General features: G+C 40.1%; 1 protein-coding gene across 7 annotated transcripts in view; it reads left to right on the top strand.

Moving 5' to 3' along the window:
- Window positions 1–3161: 3161 nt before the first annotated feature.
- Adgrg6 (adhesion G protein-coupled receptor G6) overlaps window positions 3162–26031 on the top strand; it is a 138029-nt gene continuing 115159 nt past the window's right edge. For 5 of the 7 annotated variants that reach the window (XM_076926912.1, XM_076926911.1, XM_076926910.1 and 2 more), the window contains exons 1-2: window positions 3162–3331; window positions 12497–12597. In XM_076926912.1, coding sequence (XP_076783027.1) covers window positions 3300–3331; window positions 12497–12597 — 133 coding nt within the window. In that variant the 5' untranslated portion in view covers window positions 3162–3299. Of the gene's footprint in view, window positions 3345–12496; window positions 12598–26031 lie in introns of all 7 variants that reach the window. The other 2 variants (XM_076926914.1, XM_076926909.1) reach the window with 1 other exon arrangement.

Here is a 26031-nt window from a genome sequence, read left to right as displayed (position 1 = left end):
TTGCGGCCCTCTCCACTCCATGATTGATGGCCACTGTTTGCCGGCCCAAGCTGCCGCTCCGGTCTGCGGGTCAGGGTCGAGAGAGAGAGAGAGAGAGAGAGAGAGAGAGGATTAAGGGGAAGAGATTCGAAGAATGGAGACAAGACAGAGGTTCCGATCAAGTCTCGTTTATTGAAGGGAAATCTGGGGTATTTATATGCTTTTGCCACGTGGCGCATGGATACCACGTGCCTTGCAGGTGTTGATATGACGTAAGCCTTACACGCATGTATGGAATGGATAGCACGTGGACAGCAAATGAACTGCATGCCTTGCAGGCATGGATACCACGTGAGCCTTGTAGCTGGGGGCAGTAAACAGCAAAACAAAATATCAGATATCAGATATCAGAGTGGGATATCAGAGTGTGATTCAGCTGTTGTAGGCTGTTGAAAAACAAGTCTCATGTCAGGGTATATGGCTCAAGATGGCTGCAAAGCTGATAGCGGCTTTCTGCTAAAAGTTGGCTCCCAACACATAAGCATTTAGAATACTGTTTGATGTTGTGTCAATTTAGCTAAATAGCAGTATTAAATCTCCCTGCCCCCAGGGTCTATAACCTACCAATCATGGATTTTTGGCCAGGTTTATGGAACTGGGTATAGATTCCTTCTATAGAGCAGGTCTCTACCTGATACCATGAGAGAGCATTGTTGACCGAAAGCGGCGATGCTCTTATTGCAAAAGTCAGCACACCCCACCAGGAAGGTTGGCCTCCACCAATAGACATATAGACGGAGAAGGAACTCAGATGGCACTACCTTTAATTGATGAATTATTTGATACTCATCAGTGCAGGGAATGGGGGCTCATTGCTTTTAATTGTGATCCAACCAGACTCCAAGGGAGAGTTTGAAACCAACAGTCAGCAGTAGTTCAGCTAAACTGGTCACAAAACCAACCCGGAAATCATGAATTGGACTTGAGTCCATAGGGACGAGAGGGAGATGGAAGAAGATGAGAGACCAGGATAATCACTGTCAAACAGTAAGCAGAACAGAAGTGTGTGTATGTGGAACAACTTCACGAAGAGTTTCCAGGTAGACTCTGCTGCTGTCAAGCCTTCAGGAGACGCCATTTTAATTCCTGTTTTGATTAGTCTTGTGGCAGACACAGAGCTAAGCTGCACCCAGATCCCAGACCCACAAAACTGTGAAATTATGTTGTTTTGAAAAGTTCTAGGTGGACCGTTAAATGATTCCTTGGGACAATCTGGTGTCACAGAGGGGGACTTGAACTGAGAGTCTGTAAATGTTTGTCTCAAGCCCTGGGCATTTCTGAACAATTTGTACAAGACTCTGCCTCATTTTCCGACCTGTAATACCAAGAGGATCTCAGTCTGTTTGTTTGTTTTGTTTTGTTTTTTTTTTTTATGAAGGACAGGCACAGTAGATGTGAATGTCCCAGATACCTGCTATAATCTTTTTATTTATTTTTATTTAATTTTACACTCCAGATTTTATCCCCCCACCCAGTCCACTCTCCTATTCTCCTATTGTTCCACATCCCATACTTCCTCCCCACACCTCTGTCTCCACGAGGATGTCCCCACCCCCAGCCCCCACCCACCAGACCTCTAAACTCCCTGGGGCCTCCAGTCTCTTGAGGGTTAGGTGCATCATCTCTGGCTGAACACAGACCTGGCAGTCCTCTGCTGTATGTGTTGGGGGCCTCATATCATCTGCTGTATGCTGTATGCTGGTTAGTGGTCCAGTGTCTGAGAGATCTCGGGGATCCAGGTTATTAAGACTGCTTTACTTAAATGAAGCTGTTTGAGCCTCTATTAATTCTACTGTTTTTTTTAATGTGAAAATAAATACTGATAAAAATCACAAGAACATATGCTAGACCAGAAGTAGTCTAGATTGCTGGCGGCTTTTCAGCTTCCTCCTTCTTTTGCCTGAAACTATCTGTTCTCAGTCCTGTTTTACCTCTTTTCTTCCTGCCCCAACGCTTTTCTTCCGCTAGCCAATCAGGGTTAATCTACTTTTATGGCTTTTCTATGTGTCCGTCTACAAAGAAAAGCCAGACTGCTTTGCTCTGAATGGAACCAAGTCTGGAAAGGCCACCGCCTCTACCACTCTGAATTTAAGTCTGGCAAAGCACAGTGCAAAGGGACCCTCTGCCTGAGTGCTTCCTGGTCTTTTAGTAAGTAGTTGTGCCTACATCCCTTGCATAGCAGATTCTTGACAGAAGCATTGCCTGGCTGTCTTGACTTTTCCTAGTGAGCGGCTGCATTTGCATTGGTAAATTAATTCCTCTCAAACAGGAAAAAAAAAAAAAAGAAGAAGAAATTAAAGGAGGCATATCGCTTCAAACCTCTCAAGTCCTCCTCCACACTACTCCATTAATTTCCCCTCCCCCTTGTTCTTTCTTTTCTTTCTCTTTTCTTTCCCGTTTCTTTTCCCTTTTCTCTTTCTCTTCCTTCCTTCCTTCTGTCTGTCTGTCTGTCTGTCTGTCTGTCTGTCTGTCTGTCGTTCTGGAGAGAAATTGAGGGGACGTTGGTGAGGGTGGAGGAGAAGAACTAAGGAATGGAAAAGTAAGGGGCAGCCCGGGTGCTTGGCAGCAGGCAGAACAAATGCCCACTGGCCCGGCGTGCCTGCATTCTGAGCTGCTCTCCTTCCCTCAAGCTCTGCTGGTTTCTGCGCTCCCGGCCAGCGGGTGACCTCGGGGTCAGCGGGGTCCCCTCCCCGGAGCTGCGCCTGGCTCTGCGCCAGTCTCCCAACCCAGCCGCCCGCGCCGGTCCCGCCCCGCGTGGCGACTTCTCCCTTTGCCTCTGCCCTCGGGTGGCCGGCTCTGGGTGGGGCAGCTGCGCCTGCAGGACGGACCTAGAGCTGGGGCCACCTTGGGGGCCGCGCAGAGCCGCACCTGAGCCTCAGGGGGAAACCGAGGCCGGCGCTGCGCAGCGCCTGGCCGCAGGCTCAGGAGCCTGGTGATCTCAGCCTCTCCAAGCCCCGCAGGCTGGGATCGGCTGCCAGCCGCCCGCCGGAGTCCTTCGTCCCAACTCTTGAGAAAGTTCTCCGCCGGGCCGAACCTGCCACTGTCAGCCGCGCCCCTGCGCGCCGGACCTAATCTTGAACTCCGCGGCGCGCGCCCCGGGTCCACCTTGCGCCGCCCCGCGCACAGGCGACGAGCAGCTGCCGGGAAACCCTATGAACTCTCCAGAAAGGGCGTGACGAAGGGTCCTGCGGGGCGCGGTCCCGAAAGCCCCGTCCCCTTCGGTGGAGCTCGCGGGCAGCAGAGCAGAGGAGCGCTGGAGGATGAGTGTGCGGCCTCTGGGAACCTCTACACGGTAATGCCAGCATGTAAGTCGCCTCCCAGCTCGCAGCCCATCGCACCTTCATCTGTGTCCCTTTGACCCCTTTACCTACCGCAGCGCTTCCCAGAAAGGTAGCAGCTGCAGTAACAGATGCTTCAGCGTGCCTCCTCCATGAGGCACCCGGGACGGGACTGGGTATTGCCAAACTGAGTCCGGGCATGTGTGCGGGGCTTTCTTTCCCTCTTTCTCCCCTAGAGAGAGTTAAACCTCACTTTTGGGCAGTGGAAAAGAGTAAGGACCTCAGGGCTTCAAGTATGGGGGAAGCTAACATGGTTTTGATTCAGATTAAGGAGGAACCCACAGTGTAGCTGCTTGCAGGGTCCTGGTCTTGTATCAACACCTGGGAAGGTACTGATGAGGGAGACATTGGTTTTCAGCTATCACCTTTGCCTGTAGAAGTCTTTCTTCGATCTCTTAGATATTTAAATAAGTTTTTTTTTTTTATCCAGCTGCAACTTCCCACCTCTTTGCTTTGAAGGACTCAGAAAAATGTCCTCAATATACTATGTTGATTAAAAAGCCATTAAGGAATGTGATGGGGACTTCCTGTAGAATTACCAGGCATGGAGTCCAGAGGATAAGATGGCCAGGAAAAAGCATGAAGGTTTTGTCTGGATGGAATTGCCATCCAAGTTGTGGGGTGGCTCCGAGGGACCTAGTGAAAGAGCGGCCTCACGCACTGCCCGACCTTCCCAACTGCTTGATGGTTCTCAGAAGGGTCACGCTTATCTTTGCGGTCAACTTCAACGTTATGTTTTCTCACACTGTGTAATTATTCCCTCGACCATTTGCTTTACTCTTGGGCCATCGTCAACTTGACAGACTTTTAACCCACTTCCACTAACTTGCTGAGGAGTTATAGCAAATTCATACTTCCCTCGCCCCATTACTCCGCCCCTACTTACTTCCGCTTCGATTTCCTCTTCCAGGTTAGCACCCGGGGTCTTGGGTCTTTATTCCCCTTCTGCCACTCTGTCCTGTCCGCATCCCCAAATACGTTTTTAAGGCGGGAGACAGAACAGAGCATAACAACCACACCCTCCATGCTGCATCTCAGATCTCTGCACTGTACCTTGTAATGAATACCACTTATTTTTATTAAAACTCCATGTGAAGTAATGCCACACCTGTGACTTTTACAGTTTTGCTTCTGCCAGTGGAATGGACGAATGGATAACTTGTAAGCATTTGTTTTGGGATACAGCCAGCCTTGTAACATAAGATTCGTTCTCCTATGCAGGCAACAGGTTTGGAATGACTACTAAGTTTGTTTCCAACTTCAGTTTTTCCTGCAAACATACCCTGACTTTTCACAGGAGATGTTTAGGCAGCCTCCCTGGGTATTGAGGGCTCATGGGAATAAAAGTGTGAGCAAGACAGCTAGTGCGCGCGCGCACACACACACACACACACACACACACACACACATCTGATCAACCAGTAATGATAACACTTTCTTGATAATGCAATTAAATTACCTAATTCATTTGGATTAGGTGTGATTAAATTTATGTCTTCTCAGGTTGAATTATGAGTAAGCAGTCATCTAAGGCTTTTAACCATGATTTAAATTTCTTTACAGAATTCTTTTGGTGGAAATTTTTTTCATCTTTCAAGATGGTTATGTGTATTTTTTGTGCAGTGGTTTGAGAGGCTTTAACCCATTTTAGTAATGGGCAAGTTAAAACATATGAAGATAATGCCAATCTACCCAAAGTAAATATTTCTCTTATTTTGTTTAAAATGTTGAAACGGGAGACAAACTATGTTTTTCAAATTTTAATTTCAGTACATAAAAATACACAGGCTACTTTAAGGGTCTTAGAGGCCTCCTCCTCGGGTGGAACAAACTTGTGTATTGCTACACTCATGGTTGGAAATTACAGACTTTATAAATATATTTAGGAGTTATAACAACTGCACTTTTTTTTTATGCTTTGAGAAATTCAGTAGATTTAGGAAGGCTGGTTACCTTCCTTAGTAACCCTGTCTGGGATTTCCCATTCTTCTGAGAAAGTTGTTTAAATTTCAGGGATGTATTTTTGCTAAGTGATCTCTTGAGAAGACCCACAGTGCTTTCCTTCTACAGTTCTATTCTTAATTTATTTGTTTCTGTTCTTCACTAAACAGTAAAGTAGATTTGTTGGTCTCACACTGCATGAAGATACTGTTCCATTTATGGCTTATATAAGTTACACAACATTGTGTCTTTCCATTGTGAATGGAGAATGAGGTTATTGTCTGTTGGCTTATGGGAAGTATTAGAAGCCCATATTTGTTACTGCCTTAGTTGAAGTGTTGCTCTGATTTCTGGAAATAATGATTTGAGAGAAATGTCATTTATATATTAAAAATAAACTGATGATAATGTCTTTCGACTCAGGCATGTTTCTAACCGTCCACATATTATATAGAATTTACATTTCTGAAGAAAGAAGTAGAAGTTTCTAGAGACTATCTGGTACTTAGACTAAACAGAAAGTGTGTAGTATTTGTGGCAAGACTTACATCTTCATGATTAGGCCTAGTTGGATGACATCATTACCTTGTCAAAGCTAGATAACATTATGATGTATACTGCTGGGTAGAAATGATGACATTTAAAGGCTGTACCAATTCCTAAGAATTCCGGTATAACAAGTGCGGCTACCTGGATCATCTTAACCTTCCCTTCACTTGGAGTGGAATTCTTTGGAATGCCTTTCAAGATGATTTAAAAGGCAGCCAATACAACGAACGCTAGCACGTTTATGAAAGCGTTGATAAAAAAAAATACACAATCAGAAAGAAAAATATTTATATTATAATAGAAAAGTATGTATATGACTTGATCCTGCCAATCCAAATACAGGAAATCCAAGAGAGACACTTCCGTCAGCTGACAGAGATCAAAGCAATGCCACTCACCAGCATGGGTGACACCAGCCAACACGGGTGACAGCACCGATGTACCCCAGGGAATATTTTGGGTGCATTTAGGGTTTTTTTTTGTTTGTCTGTTTTGTTTTAATAATTGTAAACCTACAAGAAGTTTGAACAAATAAAAGGAAAACTCACAGGGGACTGGAGAGCTGGCCCAGCAGTGAAGAGCCTCGCTGCTCTTGAAGAGCTCAAGAGCTCAGTTCATAACCCATAGTTGGGTGAGTGGCTCATAGTTGCCTATGACTGCAGCTCTGGAGGGTCCAACAGCCTTTTCTGGCCTCCAAGGACACCTACAGAAAGGTTCTCTCTCTCTCTCTCTCTCTCTCTCTCTCTCTCTCTCTCTCTCTCTCTCTCTCTCTGTCACACACACACACACACACACACACACACACGCACGCACACACACAAATACAAGGAACAACTGAGTATTCTTTTCCCAAGGGTTATGTATTATAAACCTTAATCATACATTATAAAAATCAGCCAACATCATTTGTTTTGGTCATTCTCTGCATGCAACTCCCCTATAATTTTGTCTTTTTTTTTTTTTTTTTGAATTTTCTGAAATTAAGTTGCACGTATCAAAGGTTTAATTTTTTTTCATTGAACATTTTAGGATAATTGTAGATTCAATTATATTCATAAAAATATGACATCCAATATATTCATTGGCTAATTTTTACTAAGAACATTTTCACACAACTATAGAGCAAAATAAGAAAAATTGGATGCTGATAAATTACAGCTATCTCTCCCAGATTACTCAGTGCCTACGTGTGTGTATTTATTTCCCCCCTTCTCTCTCTCTCTCTTTGTGTATGTGTGTGTATACTCACATTTGTATAAACTCTCAAGCTGACTTCATGGTGTGAGCCCATTGTCCATATTCTTGTTCAAATAGGGCAAGCTTTGTGAAGACCTGAACAGTAAGTGAGACTTTAGTAATGGTGTGGGGTGAAGCCAACTTAATGAAGGGGGTCTCGCTTCAGTAACAGGATAGCACTTTCTCTCCATTACACATAGCTTAGTCTCAGGAACATGATCTTTCACTAAAGGAAGAAATGCTATTATACGCAGGCTTGAATATACTAAATTACTGTTCTTTTTATCCCCATAGAATCTCAAGGTGTTCTCTGTCACTCTCAAAGCCTTTTATGAAAAGATTTACCAGAAAAACACAGTAGGGATATGGTCATATGGTCGAGGAAATGAATTCCTCCTGTTGATGTTAGTAGAGCTAATATCCTGTTAACATCTCTATGAAATGTATTTTCCCCCCAAAGCTTCCTGAAATGAGGCTCAAACATGGTATTTTTGTAGCCTATTGATTTGATACAGGGAGTTGATATAGGCAATCTGCTCCTCAAAAAGGACAGATGGATTAGAAGCAAGAGAACAAAAAGGTTTAAGGCTTACAATTCATCCTGAGAGTTGAGAAAGTAGTTTAATCTCTTACATTCTCACCTGTGAGATAATGGGTTTGCCTGCATAATGAAAAAGAGTCTTTCCAAATTACACATGGCTATGAATTAATTTTCCTTTAAAATACGTTTCTGGAAGCTGGAGAAATGGCTTGGTGGTTAGGAGCACTTGCTGTTCTTTCAGATGACCAGAGTTGATTTCATTATCCATATCAGGATATGGATTTCATTATCCATATCAGGATCACAATCACTTGTAACTCCAATTCCAGGGGATGCAACACACACACACACCCTCTTCTGACCTCCATGAGTACCCACATGCACCTGAAATATACACACAAAAACACATACACATAAATAAAAGCAAAAGTAAATCTTTGAAAAATGTTTTTGTTCTCTTTGGTGGAACTTTGAGACCTTGATCAACACTCTACGGAGTAGAAGTTCCTGGTTAGAACCTTAGTAACCCTGTTTGGGATTTTCCATTCTTCTGAGAAAGTTGTTTAAATTTTAGGGATGTATTTTTGCTAAGTGATCCCTTGAGAAGACCCACAGTGCTTTCTTTCTACAGTTCTATTCTTAATTTATTTGTTTCTGTTCTTCACTAAACAGTAAAGTAGCTGACAGTTGGCTTGTCATATGGTTTATGTTTGGTTACAAGCCTTTGCACGGTCCTGGCTACTTTTGTGCCTGCAGCGATGGAGTCTTCGGTTCTGGAATGTTTCAAGCCCTAGTCTTTATTTGCAGCTATTGCTTGATAGGATTGCAGGCAGGTTTGGTAAAACAACTCAAGGATCAGTTATGGAGTCGCTAACAACATCAGAGCTTTTTATAGCAAAGGAGAAGTTGCCTAGAAAATGAACAGTGTCTAGCATCCTGTTTGAGAACATGTATGAGCTTAAGAGAGTGGCACTGTGCACACAGTGATAGAGGAGAGTCACCCTGTGCAACTCGGAGTAAGAGGATAGACGGCTGGCACATAATGCTTATTAGAAAGGCCATCTCTGGTTTTGTTTTTTGTTTTTTGTTTTTGTTTTGTTTATTTGTTTGTTTGTTTGTTTGTTTTTTCATTTTTCTGGACCTCAGTTTCATCTTCTATGAAAGCCATAAGCTATTCACCATCTTTTGAATTTCCAGTTCTCTAAGCTTCTTTGAATACTTAATTGTTCTTTTGTTTTAGAAGCACAGCCAATTAATTCATTCCCAGCATGAACAGGCAACGACTCATTCATACAACCTCAATGGGAAACAGGCCCATTCTTACCAATAATCCACTTTTCCCTGTGACAGACTATCTAGCTGCCTTTTGAGAAAACTCCTATTAACTGAGCTAGAGGTAGAAGTTCTCTGTGTGTGATAGGAGCCCATTTACAGAAAAGCAACAAGGCTCACAGTTGAAAGTGCCTATCCCCCAAATCATTCGTGTGACAGAGGAACAGGACAGAATAAGCCCTGGCCATTCCAGAGTCCAAACTCATTATTAGTAGTATTATTATTTACTCAAACATGTTCCTGTTAATAGGTAGTTGGTTTTAGCTTCAAATATATTAGATAAAAATATATGCAAACATGTGTTCCATGCCCCCCCCCCCAAATTCTCTTCAGGTCTTAATCTTGTCTTGGTTTAGAAATTCCTTTCGGACAGCTGCCTGTGGTTGGAACTTGTAGAATGTGGAGTGCAAGACTGTGATATGAACTTCAGACACTACATAACATTTATTCATTCATAGAAGACAGGAATTAGTTTCTCTTCTTCCTAGGTAATCCCACAAGTGGCTCTAGATTCACTTGAAGGGTATTGACATAAGAGATTAAACCTGTTGTCTGTTATTGATATTGTTATTGTGTCTTCCTTTTCTTATAGAGTGGACAGAATAAACACTCACTTAGCATGCCTGGTAATGCAGTAATTGTAATAACAGCTGTTACTTACGGAACGATTGTGAGGTATCGCATACTGGCTTTTGAAGCCATCATCTTATTTTGAGGACATCAGTCAGTAGCTCTAGGGCTAGAAACACTGTCGTTCCTGACTCTACAGGTGATGCGAAGACACAACAGGGCTAATTGAATTTTGGGATTGCACATGTCTTAGAAAGCAAACTCAGACCTGTTTGAGTGCAATCCATGTTTTCTTTGATACAACATTGTCACAGAAAATTTCAGCATGTATTATTAAGGCAAGTATAGGAATCCCTTTCTATATGTTTTCTCAGTTGAGTGTTTTTCTGGCTTCCCATTTAGTGTTACACACACGTTACTCAAATAAGCAGACTTTGGACTTTAAGAAAGTAGCTTGTTGGTCTTTTGGAAATAAAGTTACTTTCCAGTCGTAATTGCAACTTTACTGTCTTTTGTGGGTATGTTAAGACTTGGAGATTTCTTCCCATTGCTTTAGTCTCCCTGCCCGTGTCTCCCCCCAGTCCGGGTCCTTTTATGGCCCCTGTGAGCAAATGGCTTCTGTCCTCATCACATCCTTTGCAGGCTTGCTGCTTTTAATGCTGCCGACTCGAGGAAATCTGCAGTGAGTCATGGTGACATAGAGTCCTTTCTAAATCTTTAGTAAATAAAATTTTCAATTTAGAGATGACACTGCTGTCTAGTAGAAAGGGTTGCCAACTAGGTAAAGGCACGTGACACCAAATCTGATGACCCAAGAGTTTGATCCTTGAAATCCACACGATGATCACTCCCAGGCGTGGCCCCTTTAGCTTCCACCTGCACACTTGTGCAGGCACACGCAAACACAATACATAAGTGTCATTTAACAACGGGAAAAGATACCACTGCGATACACAGAGACTGAACGTTTCACCTGCATCTAACATTACTTACTAGTTTCTGAACTACTTGGTGAATACTAGCCATTTAAAAACACTGGTAGATATGGTTACATACAATGGGTTCAACTTTTTGGAATGTTAATGCTCCCATGTCTTCATTTTAGGAAAAGAAGAGAAATTTAATTTTATTTTAGATATTGCCCTTTGAAAACAGATGCTATAGCCTGAAAACTTTTTATTGAGATTGAAAACAGTATAGGGTAAGTAATATAAACATCTATTAGATTGACATATATAGCTGGTGAGGCTGAAGAGGCTAAGATTGAAATAGTTTTCTTCCTTTCTCTTGCTTCTTCCTTCCTTCCTTCTTTCTCTTATTTTTTTTATTGTGGTTTTTATTTTTTTGAGACAATATTTCTCAGTTCCCTGGCTATTCCAGAACTTACTCCATAGAACGGCCTAACTTTGAACTCACAGAGATCTGCCAGTATCTGTCTCCCGAGTGCTGGGATTAGAGGCATATGCCACCACACCCAGCCCTAGTTTTATTTCTTAATGAATGATGCCTTATTTGTAGAATTCCTTGAATATTTACTCATCTTATTAAGACATACCTACCATATATAGTCTTGTCAGGAAGGTGTAACCATGTATGTGGTGATGCAACATTCTTAAAATACCCCTTACGTTCTAAGAACTTTTGTTGGACCTCACAGTCAGAGTTAGTAATACACTTTGAGGTCATGTGAGACTTAGGACTACAATCCTACTGTGTACTGAGCCTGTTTGTTTAAGCTGCCTTTTAGAGAATGATATAACAACCTTCCTTACTTGCCTTGGCTTTCCCTTGCAGTTAGCTTTCACAGCCTAAGCCAGCGTATAGCTGAAATTCTACATTACGTACTCCTCTATGCCCCAGATCAAAACAGTGCATGTCAGTCATTTGCTGAAAGCGCCAGATACCGAAGTTCAAAGCCCCTTCCTAAAATCTACTGTAAAGGTTGAAAGCAACCAATTGTGGATATTGGTTGATAAGCAGTGGTTTTTTATGGCTGGGTCAGTTGGGATCAGTTGGGGCCAGTGACTTAATCCCTTTTAAAACTCTGTTAAAGATTTCCTCTGAAAAGCATCCCATTCCTTCCCCCATGTGATTCTTTCTATGCAACTCAATAGAGGCAGATACCACTCATTCTCAGACATACCACACACACACACACACACACAAACACATAGACATACATAGATCCTGCAACAGGCAGACACAGACAGAAACAGAGGCAGGGGTGGAAACAGACACAGGAACAAATAGATTCACAAAATAGCAGAAGCAGGCAGAAGCAGATTCTGACTCGGGCAAGAGACAGTCAGGAGAAAGAAGACACAGGGAACATAAAATAGAGAATTAAATCTGAACCTGTACAAGTGTACATGTAACAAATAAAATGGATGTATTTATGTATGTGTGTGTGCACATGTGCATGCATGTGTATATGTGTGTGCATGTGTCTGTGTGTGTATGTAGCAAGTATGCATGTATACCTGTCCATATATGTCATGCAGGCACCTGTGGAAGCTAGAGGTCAGCATCTTATGCCTTCTTTAATCACTATCCACCTCAGTTTTTAGCCAGTCTTGCAGGTCAAGGTCCTCCTGTCTGCATTAACTCCCCTTTGGAATTACAGAACTGCCTGGCTTTTTATGGGCAAACTCATGTCCCTAAGCTTGCCCATCAAATACTTTACTAAATCCTGAGGCATTTAGTTTCTTTCTCTTTACTTGGAGGGGATGATTTGGTCTTCACTGTCTTTTGAGGATGTGGCCTAGAATACTTGCTTTGTGTGCCTGGGGCTCTAAGTTCGATCACTTCTATATTCAATTTGTCATTTGAAAACAAGCCTAAAACACTTTTCTATGTTCAGTCCTTGCTGAGAACCATACTTTGTGTTATTTGTTTTAATGCCTTAATGAAGGTATCTGTCCTGACTGTAACTTTCTGTCATTAATTGCAGGATGTTTGACACACAGGGGAGAAGGTGCTGCCATTGGAGACAGAAGCCAAGTGCCCTGCTGCTCCTGTTTACTTTATGTATTACCTGTGCTCCTCTCTCAGGTAGGACTCACTTCACAGCCAGATTAGTAAGGACTTCACTGTCTTGTAGACACCTCCTCTCTGGTTAGGGTTGGACAAGGCAACCCTGTAGGAGAAAAAGGGTCCCCAAAGCAAGCACAATAGTCACAGACAGCACCCTGCTCCCACTGTTAGGAGTGCCACAAGAAGACGAAGCTACACCACGAGAACATATATGCAGAGGGCCTAGGTCAGATGTTTGCAGGCTCCGTGATTGTTAGTTCAGTCTCTGTGAGGCCCGGGGAACCCTGGGTAGTTGATTCTATGGGTTTTCTCAAACTGGAAATGACCTGACCTTTAATACCTACACTTCTGTCCCCTCATTCCACATCCTTCTTGCTTTGCTTTGGCCTCTGGTCTCACATCTACATGTGAATTCTGTCATGGCTGTCATTGTTCTGATTCCTAATGAGCTTTCTTTCTTTCTTTTTATTTATTTATTTTTTTTATTTTTTATTTTTATTTTTTATCTTTGCTGTCTTCCTTCTGATTTTGTTTGTTTATGTAGCCTATAGTGAGTGACAGACAGCCACATAACTGACAGGGGAAACGCACTGGCTGTTTCTTCTGTTGAATAAATCTGCTGCACTTATCTCTCCCTTCCATTTTTCATTTTCCATTTACAGAAAGCGTAGGCTTAGCCGATTTTCATCCATCACGATTTGCTTAACTCTTTGCAATATGGATTTCACAATTTTCAGTGAAGGAATTTAAAACTATGCTTTTTAGCTCACAGCTTGCTTGTATTATAGAGCATGAAAAATCTCATTGTATTTACTTTTTGGAAATTAAAACATTTATTTTCTTGTAATTACGCTTATCCCTAATCTTTGAACTAGGATTCTTTGGATATTGAAAATTGCATTATTATAAATAGTTGCATAAGTAAGCCAACTAGACTGTGCCATGTGAACAGTGCTTTAAAGGAAATCGTTACATTGAAGCTTTTCTATTAAGTTCACTGTTTAACTGTTTATTTCCCCTCATTATGTTCACTTTATTACATTTCCCATTTGAATAGGGCTAAAAGGTCAATTAAGAAAGTAACTTAATTTTTATGTGACATGATTTAGGGTTAAGCAGGATTGTTCAGGTTCATACATAATCATATGGTTATGTATGCTTGTATAAATGATACATTTAAGGAATCAGATTATTCACCAAAATTGCTTATTCATGAATCAAGACACTCAGTTTGTTCTCAGCATGCAAAGGATTTTTTTTTTTCTAAGTCAAGCGTTTTCAGCTACTTGCTTGGAAAATCCCTGGCACTTTCTAGAAAGCTTTATAAACAAAACTGATTTCTGGGTGCATTTTCGTGTGTGTTCTTTAGAATATCTGTGTAAAGTCGGTCTTTCTGTTCCTTAGTCATCGCCAAAAGAAAGTGCTTTAAGGAGATCTGAAAGCAAAACGTGGATGGAATTTCTGTGATGTATAGTGCTGAACTATTTCTTAACCTTCAAAGTGGTTTTTCAAGAACCAGTCGGATGATGTAAGATAAATTATGATGTGAAAATTAGTTGAGGTCTGTTTACTTTCGTTTCTATGAGGTCATGAGTTTGTAAACTTTCAACATTTCTGCTAACCAGTGTACCTCAAATTGGGCCTTGTATTTTTACATCTCATCGTTCTAATTGACGTATGCGCATTCCTGGATTTTTGTCTTTTGAATAAGTGGAATCAAACATGTACTTTAAAGTAAATTGAAATAAGTGAACCAGGCTGGGACTGGGTCTGAGGCTAGAGACGCTTAGGAGTGTTCGGCCTGTTAGAAGGCATCTGAATCTGAGACAAGAGAGTCACAAGTTCATTTGAAGTGATTCTCTGACCCCAAGTGTCCATTCTTTTAACAAACATCTCTATTGCCTTGTGCCTAGAACACATCAAATACAGTTTCTCTGCTTAGAGGGCTTTGTATTTACTTTTCTCTAGCTATCTCTTACTCACTGTGCTACAACCTCACACATAAACGTCTGAACTACCCTTACTGCCCCCCCACCCCCCACATACACACACTGTAGATGTTATTAGGGATATTTGGATATATAAAATTTTTGCCCTGATTAGCAACTCAACAGTGGCATTCTGATTACCACTTTAAAGAAACTTAACTCTCAGTCTTGCCATTTGCAGAAGTGAGCTTAGCACTGTCTTCGAGGAGAACATTTAGTGCTTAACTGTAATGTCCCTTATGTTCACATTCTGACCTTTCACGCTTTTGTATGCGACTAGACCACCTTACATTCTGGTGGCGTTTAATGGCATTTTGAAGCTAATGTCTCCTAAGTCCTCATCTTCAGTCTAGAGTCCTCTGTCTGTCTGCTGGTGGGTTTCTCCCTTAGATTTCTACTACCTCTCAGATTTTAACATGTGGAAATTAACTTTGTAGTAATGTAGTAATATAGTAATCTTGATTTCTACTCAAGGTCCCATCTATTTCCTTATCAACCTCTACAGTCCCCAGACTACCTTAGGTTCTTAGCCACACATCTATTCTTTGACTTTACCTTCTCCTCAGACTCTTCCTTTAATCCCCATGTTCTAAGAATTAGGCCTGTTTCTCCTTATGTTCTTGTTTGTGTAACTGTCCCTTTATCACAGTGGTTCTCAACCTTCCTAATGGTGCAGTCTTTTAATACAGTTTCTGTTGTTGTGACTGCCAGCCATAAAACTGTGTTGCTACTTCACAACTGCCATTTTGCTGCTGTTATAAACTGTACCGTAAATATCTGTGTTTTCCAATGGTCTTAGGCAGCCTCTGTGAAAGGCCCCACCCCCCACCCCCAAAGGGTTGTCAACCTTCAGATGAGAGACACTGCTCTATCAGATGATGTCTTCTCAACTCACAGTTCAGAGGATCCTCAGTCTCATTCTTTCCTATTACCCATGATGGTAATCTATACTTACTGGGAAATTGTCATTGCAATGTGTTGCTACTTTGATCTTAATAGCTAGGGTGAATGATTGACATATTCTTTAGATTATTGAAATTGATAGCTCAAATGACTAAAGTTAAACTCGTATGGTTTATTTCTAATAGCACCCATGCTTTATTTTTCAGAAAGACAACATCAAGAGTCTTAGTATGTAGGTTAACAATATGCTTTCGTGGAAAAAAACAATTATCGAAAGTAATATATGAAAAGCAATTCATTGGCGCTTGACTCATGATAGATAGAACCGTAAGAACTACAACAAAATAACAACTGGACATGTTAACTGATCCCATATAAATGAAAATTCGAACAATAAAACGTGATTTCTTTTACACACCAGTTTATCAACTTTTAAAATAGTTGACAGCAAAACTGAAGTTGTTGGAAAAGCAACGCTATCAGTTCCCTTAAAATTTGAGAAGATGTGTGCTGTCTTTAGATACGAATTCTACATGCAGGTATCTGCCCTATAAAAAATTTTAAAATACACGTGCAGAGATATGTGTTAGTGTGTTAACGTAACAGTAAGCAATTGGACAATGCTAATTTTTCATCAGCCAGGTAATGGTTATAAAAGTCATTTTACAACATGCTATGAAATACTACAGAGTTCTTTAAAACAATGAGGTAAAAACATGCATATTGGCTTACTATAATGGCTTGTCTGAGGTAATAATGTGGAATGAAATTCAGATTATAGAGGAATATGAAATTATCTCACATTCTAATCGGTCATATACTTGTGGATAAAAAAAATAATTAAACTTGTTTTTTTTTCTTACTGTATGTTGTGGGGCAAGGACAACTGGAGGTCAGAGAATAACTCGTGAGCTACTATGTGGTTCTTGGGACTAGAACTCAGGTTACCAGACATGACCAAGTGTCTTTGCTCCCTGAGACATCTCACTGCCCCAAATGTTTTGTTTTTACAACAAGCATGTATTAGTTCTGTGATTTGAAGAAAACTTGATGAATTTAGTTGTTGTTGTTGTTGTTGTTGTTGTTGTTTTTAAAGATCCACACAAAAACTGGTCAGAATGACTGTTTGGCAAATGACTAATTTTCTGAGTCACTGAGCTGATACTCTTTCTTCACTTGAAGATTCTTAGAAATGTTTCAGATCATAACTTTTTTTTATGCATGACACTCTGTGACTCCGAGGATAAATAATGATATAAAAGCAGGCAGAAATTATGGCTTCAAGTACAGTAGGGGAACAAACAGCCGTAAGCCAACAAATTACTAAGCAACCCAAAGTCAGTTTCCATACAGATAGACTTAGTCATGAGCACAGAGGGAGGAGCCTCCCTTCTCTCCTGAAAACCAGTGGTATCAGCAGGTTAGTGTTCTGACATCCACGAGACATCATCGACAGAAAGGCGAAGTACTTATGAAAGTAATTTGGCTCCAAATGCTGGGTACTTTCTGTTCCTGAGCACAAACACAGTTCTAAAAGGCAGGTGGTTAGACAAATGACAAAATGTATGCTTTCTGTTCTTGCTTGAGTCTTAACTTTTTCATGCTCTTAGAATAAGCAGTTGTAATCTAGTATCTATGGTGATGAGGTCTGCATTCATAGTAAATTGATACTGTACATATCTTAAGATTTGATCGCAAATGTCCAAAGAAATAATCATTATATAAATCTTCAAAAAATTTAATCCATTACAGTCTTAATGTGTATGTGGAGTTGCTCGATGCTTTTTGCAGGCCCTGATACATATGTTGGAAATGTATTCATGTTTCGGTCAATGGCAAGGTGCTCTGACATTTTTAGAAGCTTTCAGCTGACAGACTGAGAGGACCATTGCCCCATCTCAGGCCTCAGATGAAAAGAGCCAGGTGGTTGAAAAAAAAAAAGCCTCAACAGTGAAGTCTGGTGAAGTCAAACAGGTGATCCTACAGGAAACACTGCAAAGTTAGTTATTCAAACATGGAATGCAAGTGACATATTTCTTACTGTAGCGACAGTTCCTAGTGGATAACCAGTATGATGAAGTCCCCAAGTGAGACTGACATGACATACATGGCATCACAGAGATACGAATGCTGACATAGAGTCCTACCATTCCTGGTCAGGTCACCCCTACCTCATCACAAGTGTCATTATTTAGAAATAATTCATACCCAGAACTATCAAGACAATAGGAGTCAGGGCATGGATGAGCCCGAACCATTCATGAACATATCCCTGGGCTCTCTCCGCCTATAATAAGCTGTTGCTATCTTTGGTGGGGGGCACCTGCAAGCATACTTGTCAGGCATGAAACATTTGCTTTTGTGTACCACTTTGATTTATTTGTAAGCAAAAGCTCCTTCACTTAAAAGAGAACAAGACTTGAGGGGAAGGCTCAGTTGGTAAAATGTTTGATACAAAAGCAGGAAGACTTGAGTTTGGTTGCCTGGCACTCAGGCAGAAAGTGGATATGGAGGTATCTGTTTAGAATCCCTGGGAAGACAGAGGCAGGAGGATTCTCTGGGTCCTTTTGGTCAGTGAGTCCAGCCAAACTTGTGAGCTCCAGATATACATGGGCAAAAATCGAGGCAGACACTAGGCATCTATCTCTACATGCATGCATACACACGTGTTTGTTTTATTTAGGGATTTTTCTCTGACATGTCATTCCATTCAGTTTTATTTTATCATTCAGTACAGAGAACTAGACCTAGAGATGGAAAAATAGGTAACTTTCTTGTACAAAATAAACTTGGTAGACTCTAGACTTTCCTCTTGACACTGTTCTCAGTGAGGTCGTGCTGTCGTGGCTCCCAAGAAATAAAGAATGTGGAAAAGAGTAAATGGAAAGGAACCAAAAAGAGAAAAAACACAGGCCAGATTTTAAAAGTAAATATAGTTTAAAGGAAGAACATTGGTAGTCAAATGAGAAAATATATTTACCACAGCATGACTCCTGAAGTCACATAAATATTCTCTCCCCAGCATTGAACTCCAACAGTTTAATGCCTGGAAAGAAAACATGACTGTTGGTTGCCAAATGGGTTTGCCTGTCACCAGATCAGACTAGCCTTAACCTTCACACTCTCCAGGAGCAGTGAAGTAGCTCAATAGGAGCTGTGTGATGTCGTGAGTTTGTAGTTGAAGCTCATTTTGTTGCCTAAAAGAAATCCCTAATGATATTTTCAATCATTTGAAGAATGTTTTAAAGAACATAGTTCAATTTATTATATATTTATGTTGAGGTATCTTGATTTATAGTCATTCCCAAATCTGCTTCATCCAAGTTTGTGGTTTAGAAATGATCCACTTTAAAAAAAAAAAAAACGACACATTTTTGTTCAAAACCTCAACTACTGTGAATCTAAAGCAACAGACCCTCTAACACATTTTATTTCAAGCCTGGTGCCTCTGGCTTAGAAAACCAGAAGAGCTCCAGAAGCTCTGGAGAGCATCAGCCAACCCATTTAAATAACCAGGCACCTTTCACTGTTCTTGGTTTTAGATAGGCCCTAAGAATGGTTATAATGCTTACAATGTATGTAACTCTCCTTTTAGAGGAACTTTTCCCTGACTAAAATTTGAAAGCTATCCTTAATGTAAAACATATATCTGGAAAAGGGAAAATATGAATCTACATTATTCTCTGCTTTTGTGGGTATCTTAGCATTTTACCGATGCAAACAGACACCATGACCAAGGCAACTCTTATAAGGACAAGATTTAATTAGGGCTGGCTTACAGGCTCAAAGGCTCAGTCTATTATCACCAAGGTAGGGTACATGGTAGCATCTAAGTAGGCATGGTGCAGGAGGAGCTGAGAGTTCAACATCTTGTTGTGAAGGCAAACAGGAAAAGACTGGCTTCCAGGCAGCTAGGACAAGGGTCTTAAAGCCCATGCCCACATCGACACACTTCCTCCAACAAGGCCACACCTACTCCAACAAGCCACACCCCCAAATAGCACCACTCCCTAAGCCAAGCATATTCAAACAAGCACATTGTGCATTCCTAGTTTCTTCTGTCCTACCCTCTGGTATTTGCTTATCTCTCGACTATAAGTCCAGAAATTATGTATATCATGCACTGTTAGCACAAGCCTCTGCTAAGGATGAAGAATGGTTTGGGTGAGTTGAAGACTTTCTGAACAAAATTAAAGGTGAAAAACAATGAGGTTTCTCTGGACACAGGGGCATCCCTGACTGTAGTGATGCTGCTAGAAGAAGAAATTTGGCTCTTAGAGACGATCTACCCTTGTGTCTCCTCTTGAATTCTCCTAGGCAGATTGTGTATGCCAGTTGCTCTCTGGCTGATTCTACAGAAGTATTAGCTTTCTATTTAGACCCCCTAATTTCAACTCTTGAGAATGGTAAATTGAAGGTCTCTTGTTTGCGAGGGCATGACTACAAAATTTCTGTTTCAATATCAGTGAAGCCTTAACATTTCTCCAAAAACCAAGTTGTGGGATTTTTCTGTAGTAGGCTGTGTTAAGATGGTGTAAGATGCTGTAGCACCTTTGATTTTCATTTTTATAAGGCTGATGTCATAGTTGGTGTGTGGTTAGGTCCTCATTGCTTCTCATATCCTGACTTGTGTTCACATGTCTTCTACTTGCATAGCCAAGATGCCTGCCTCTTCTGGAGCCAGGTCAGAAGAAACTATCTTATAGATTTTAAGCCATTTCTCCTCTTTTAAGGTGGTGTCTGTTTGCAAACATGACACTCTTCAGATTGTTCCACAGTAGAGAATGTGTCCAGTAAACCTGCTTCAGATGACCTGAGTTGCTTTCTAAGTTGGTCCATTGAGATTTTTGGATTCTTAGCAAAATGATCTTAGTTTGTCTAAGAGCTAAGTGTACTTATCAGAGCCTCCTCCTTCTTCCATTCATTAAAGTTTCAGAGTAAATATTGATAATCATAAACTTTAAAAGCTAGGGTCTATGTCATACTATCCTACGAGAGTTCTATGTTCCTTCCTTTTCATCTTCTCCCTTCTCTCCCTTTCTTTTTTCAATGGCTCCTTTCTTAGGTGTACAGAGCTCCATCATAACCTTATAGGGAGACTGTCAGGGGACACAAATAGTAGAATGAAGGCTGACATGTGATTTACTAAAATTGCAAACATGACACCAATTGATGACAGAAAACATGTCAGGAAAGTTTTCCCGGAGGGAATAATATAAAATAGCCTTGTAGTAAGGGCTCTGAATGAAATGTTTAAAAGTTGGTATGCTGTTAGCAGTGGGCATGCCAACAGATTTTACTTTTCCAGCTAAACTGACTGTAGAACTGCTGCTGTGGGGATGAATTATATCTACTGAGTGTCAGCATGACCTTGTCTGATAACAGAGAGAAGCACAAAGAGTGGGTGTGAAGGGGAATCCAGGTCGGGAATGGGCTAGTGCAGATGCAGATGCAGTGAGAAGGATTTTCTAGAATCAGGAGGAAGAGACACAGAAATAAGGCTTCATAGGTAAGTATAATTTATGATGTTAGAAAGAGCAATATACCTTTAAGGAACATACTACATATTTAAAAAAACAAAAAACAAAAAACCCCTGTAAAACTATCAGATTTTAGGACATTTTGTGCTATGTGAATGAACATCAAAAAATTTGTGGCTGTAGGCAAGCGGATGAGGGAGGAGACTTGTTTCCCATATCAGTCTCAAAGCTGACTAGACATCCTGCTTAGCTTGAGCAATCATTAACGTAAGGTAAAGGGCAGAGTTTGAGATGAAAGTATAGCAATGTTTGTTTGCAATCACAAATAAATCACAAACACTTTCTTTATAGAAGCCTTGTCCCCTGTGGTCTACAAGCAGAGGGGTACAGTTAATTAACATGCTAAATGTCTGTGAGTTACTCAGATCCTGCTCCTGACAAAACTGGGCAGAAGGGGTTTTGAACTAGTGATGTTGAGTAGTTCCTGTTTCATTTTATGCTTTCTAGATAAATATTCCAGATGTCACAGGCTTAAAACTTGCCTTCAGCTAGGTGACACACCCCTGTAATACCAGCAGTCTTGAGAGGCTGAAGCATAAGAATTTCTAGGAAAAAGAAAAAACTTCTATTTTGCTCATTTCATGACTGAATATAACATGACTCTATTTAAAATTCTTGTGTAAGCTGAGGAAGGATTCTGTGAATTGATTTGCTGTGATATAGTCCAATCTTTTTAAAGAATATTTTTAAAAAGTTTTTTTAATTTATAATATAATTACATCATTTTCTTCTTTCCTTTCCTCTATATAAACCCTTCTATGTACTAACCCCTTTGCCCTTTTCCAAATTCCTGGCTTCTTTTTCTTTAATCGTTACACACACACATACACACACACACACACACACACACACACACACACACACACACCCCTCCTCAGCCTGTCTGTTAATTGTATGTTTTCAGGGCTGACCACTTGGTAACCATTGGTGTGCTTCACTCTAGGGAAAATTATTTCTCCTGCTCTCAACATCCTTTAGTTTTCTTTAGTCCATTGGGTAAGTTTGAGGCCTCACGAACTTCTCTCCATTCAGATTAGCATGTCTCTTGCTGTTGTCCTGCTCAGGTCATGTTAGGCAGCCATGCTGGTGAGAGTTCATGGTTATGGCTTCTGGAATACTGGAATACTAATCATATATATACATACATACATACATACATACATACATGATTTCACATATATACATATTAAAATGTATTTTATATATGTACACACACACACACACACACATATATATGAAATTTGCAGGTAAATGGGTAGAACTTGAAAAGATCATACTCAGTGAGGTAACCCAGACCTAGAGAGACAAACAAACATTGTGTGTTCTATCTCATCTGAGGCTCCTAGCTGCAAATCTTTAGATGTGAGCAGGTGGCCTAGAGTAACTGCAGAAAGCAGGAAAGTAAAATGAAACAAGGGGAGAGGGAATAGAGAGGGGAATAGCAAAGTACAAGTGGTCTGAAGCTGGTAGTGGGTAAGTAGGAGGGGCTGTAATTATGGACGGGAAGGGATAGACTCTGAATAAAGGGAGGAGGGCAGAACAACAGTAGGGACATCTGGAAACATCATACTCAACTATCCACCTAAAAAGACCTGTAATGCATTGAAGCTGGTATATAAATATACACTTATGTTTTAAGTGAAAATTTCCCATGAGCCCTAGACCATTTTGCAAAACCTCTACAGCAGGCCAAGAGTTCTTCTTTTAAGGTGGTGCAGGTCAGAGTTGCCCACGAGATTGCCAAAGCATTATAGGTTACTGCTGCTGCCCTTGGTTGCCCTCCAGAGGTGGAAGGTAAAACCCTGTTGCTGAAGACCCCATGCACATTGAAAACAAGGCCCAGAAACATGCAGCTGTATATTCATATCTTTCTATAAATTAGTGTGTGGTGTCACATTTTCAAACATCAGTAAATGTCATGATAGCTTTAAAAGCTATTTGAAGTGTTTGGCAGCAAGCTGCTAAGGGGGACATCACATGTGGACTGGCTTTCCATAGCTTTCCATGAGGACAATTTAGGTATCTAAAGAGAAAAGTTTACTATTGATGTTTCACCCACATTTTTAAAGATACAAATATCCATAACCTTATCAAGCATAATAGAAACAAAAAGTGAAGGAAAACTACAAATCCTGTTATTTTTAAAACAATAAGTTGTAAATAATTGTATAAACAATAAATGAAGCAAGATAGCAGTTTACATGTCTATGATCCACAATATCTTCCTTTTTACAGAACTTCTTTCATTAAGCAAATACCAATTTCATAAAAATATAAAATCAGTGCATATATTCTGTTATTAATAATTTGAGACATATGTAAGTATAATGCTTGTTTTCATGAATATATATACAATATATATTTTTACTGCTTACCTAATCTAATGATTTACATTTTTGTAAAAGAAAAATGGTTTAAATAGTGATAATTTGCCTTAAATGCAGGAATTACTAATTTAGTTTTACAAGCTTTCCTAAGGTTAAAAATATAAAAAAAATACCAATTTTCATGAATATGGGTGATGACCATAACTTTAATGCACTGGTGTGCAAATGTGAAATAATTTGATCAATAGAAAAGAATGGAATGATTTCTTTTAAGTTAAGCACACACATGTGCATGTGCATGTGCACGTTCATGCACGCACGCACACACACACACACACACTATGGTCTCATTTAGTACTTAACTAAGAGAAATAAAAGCATTGTTGACTAAAAAAGACAACTTTACAAGGATTTCATAACACCATGTTTCATATTATAGTCCCAGGCCAAAAACTGTTCAAATTTCCATCAAGTTATAAATGGATAAACAGATTTTATTATTCTTGTAAAATACAATGTTATTCAGCACAATTGGAGTGACCTATGGAGACTTGTGGTCATGTGAGCTCTGAATCTTTCAGACATGTTGAATAAAGGAAAGGACATCGAGTACAAACCCTGTGATTCTGCTTCTTGGAGCACAATGATAAAAATCAGTAAATTGTTGCCTGGAGAGAGTAACCAACAGCAAACAGACTTAGTAAGTTAAGCTGGGTGGATGGAAGTTCCAAATGGTGGTTATCATGTAATGATTCATGAAATATATTTAATCATCAAACAGTATACTTAAAATCTGTAATTTTGTCATATGGTGTGTGTGTTTGATTAGGATATATATATATATATATATATATATATATATATATATATATTTATATATTGTTCCGAGCCCCTCCGTGTCCCCTTCGTCCACGAAAGAGGCATGTGAGGCAGTGTTCGGGTGGTTACCACAGCGAGGTTTTATTCTTGTATCAGCAGAAGCAGAAAGACCCCAAGCCCAGAAAAGGCAAGGCACTGCTATATGTACCCTAGAGTGGCGTGTTCACTTCTGATTGGCTGTTCACTCATTACCCATAATACGCCCCGGGATGGGCAGTGACTTTGGCACGCTTTTTGCCTTTTGCACCTGGGTAGTTAGTTGTTTACTTGCGGTAGGACAGGATGCCCGCACCATCTTGTAATGGTGAATGCTATCACGACGCGGCTCCTAATATATATATATATATATATATATATATATATATATAACCTCAATTTAAGAAATAATTAATTAGATTAGAAAAATGTATTTGAAATTGGTTTAGTATATAAGAATTCATTATCCTCAGAATTGTTTGTATTTTACTGGCTCAGCCAGAAGGTAAGTTATAATGGCTTTCTAAAACATAGCTTCTTAGCTGTTTGCTGGAGCATTTTCTTTTGGCCAGCAGGAAATGGATATACAGCTTTACTGTGTTTGTGATGGTAAGGTTCGTCTCCATATGTTCAATAATCATGTATAGTTATAGGGGTAGGAACCAACAATGTCTGCAAAAGCTAGTGTTGAGCTCAGCGGGAGGCCAAGTGTTCACATCACTCTGCTTGGAGACCCTTCCTTCATAGCTTCTTTCTTTTACTTGGCAAAAACCATCTAAACAAGCATATCATCTTATTAGTTATATTTCCATATTCACATAGTAGATTTTTGCCTTTTAGTTGACCTTATGTGGGGTTGACAGGTATTTTTAGTTTGTGAAGCTTAGTAAAAACCAAAAATTAAGAGGGGGTGGCCCAGGAACACTCGGTCTGTTTGTTGTTGTTGTACACATGTGTTTGCACTTCTGTTGATCTGGTTATCCCCTGCAATAGAATAGTTTATTTACTTTAAAGTCATTAATCTTTATTTTTTTTAAAAGTTCACGATCTTTGTAAAAAGTCCACAAATCTCATTGTAAAGTAGATTGATTGCTCAACAAATATCAGGCATGAACCAGAATGTACATTCCAGTCAAGCACTTGAGATTTCTGTGTTTAGTGTAGACGCAGCACCTGCTGAGTGCCTTCTGAGGGGTTGTTTGTTCTTTCGTGGAGACTAAGTAGTGAGTTGAAAGAATCAATCAAGACGGTCTAATATTTGACAAACACCTGCTATGAGCAACCCATTTCTAAATGTCATTATTTTCACTATGAGTAACATAATAAAAAAAATGGAGCCATTGAAGGAAGCCAAACACATAATCATCGGCTCTTAATATCCATGTCCCAGGTGATTCACAGATTGTAAGGAACAAAAACAAAAAACAAACAAAAAAACCTATCTGAACTTATAAGGCATTGGTGAATGGTGTAAGAATGTTCTGTGACTAATGCCAGAAAGCCCCAAAGTGAAAACGGTGTAATTTTGAACTTTGATAGGTATTACAAAATGACGGTGCTCAACTTTTACATCTTTTAATGTGACCATATTTGTGAGTTCCATAATTTTTTAAAATTAAGCATATGCAGCAGATATATTGTTATTAGGACCTGTGATGAGAGTTTACTGTCATTAACTGTAGGAAATGAGCGGGAAAATTATTTATTCTCATAGAACTTTATGTCTGTTATAGGGTATGAAAGACACAGTGGTACCGTGGATCTCATCTATATGATGAGAAGTCCAACTACCAAAAGTTAGTTTGGAAACAGAAAATCTAACAGTGCTATAATCCATAC

Source organism: Arvicanthis niloticus, chromosome 28, assembly GCF_011762505.2.
Source record: "Arvicanthis niloticus isolate mArvNil1 chromosome 28, mArvNil1.pat.X, whole genome shotgun sequence".
Taxonomy (NCBI): domain Eukaryota; kingdom Metazoa; phylum Chordata; class Mammalia; order Rodentia; family Muridae; genus Arvicanthis; species Arvicanthis niloticus.
This window is presented reverse-complemented; position numbering and strand designations above follow the sequence as displayed.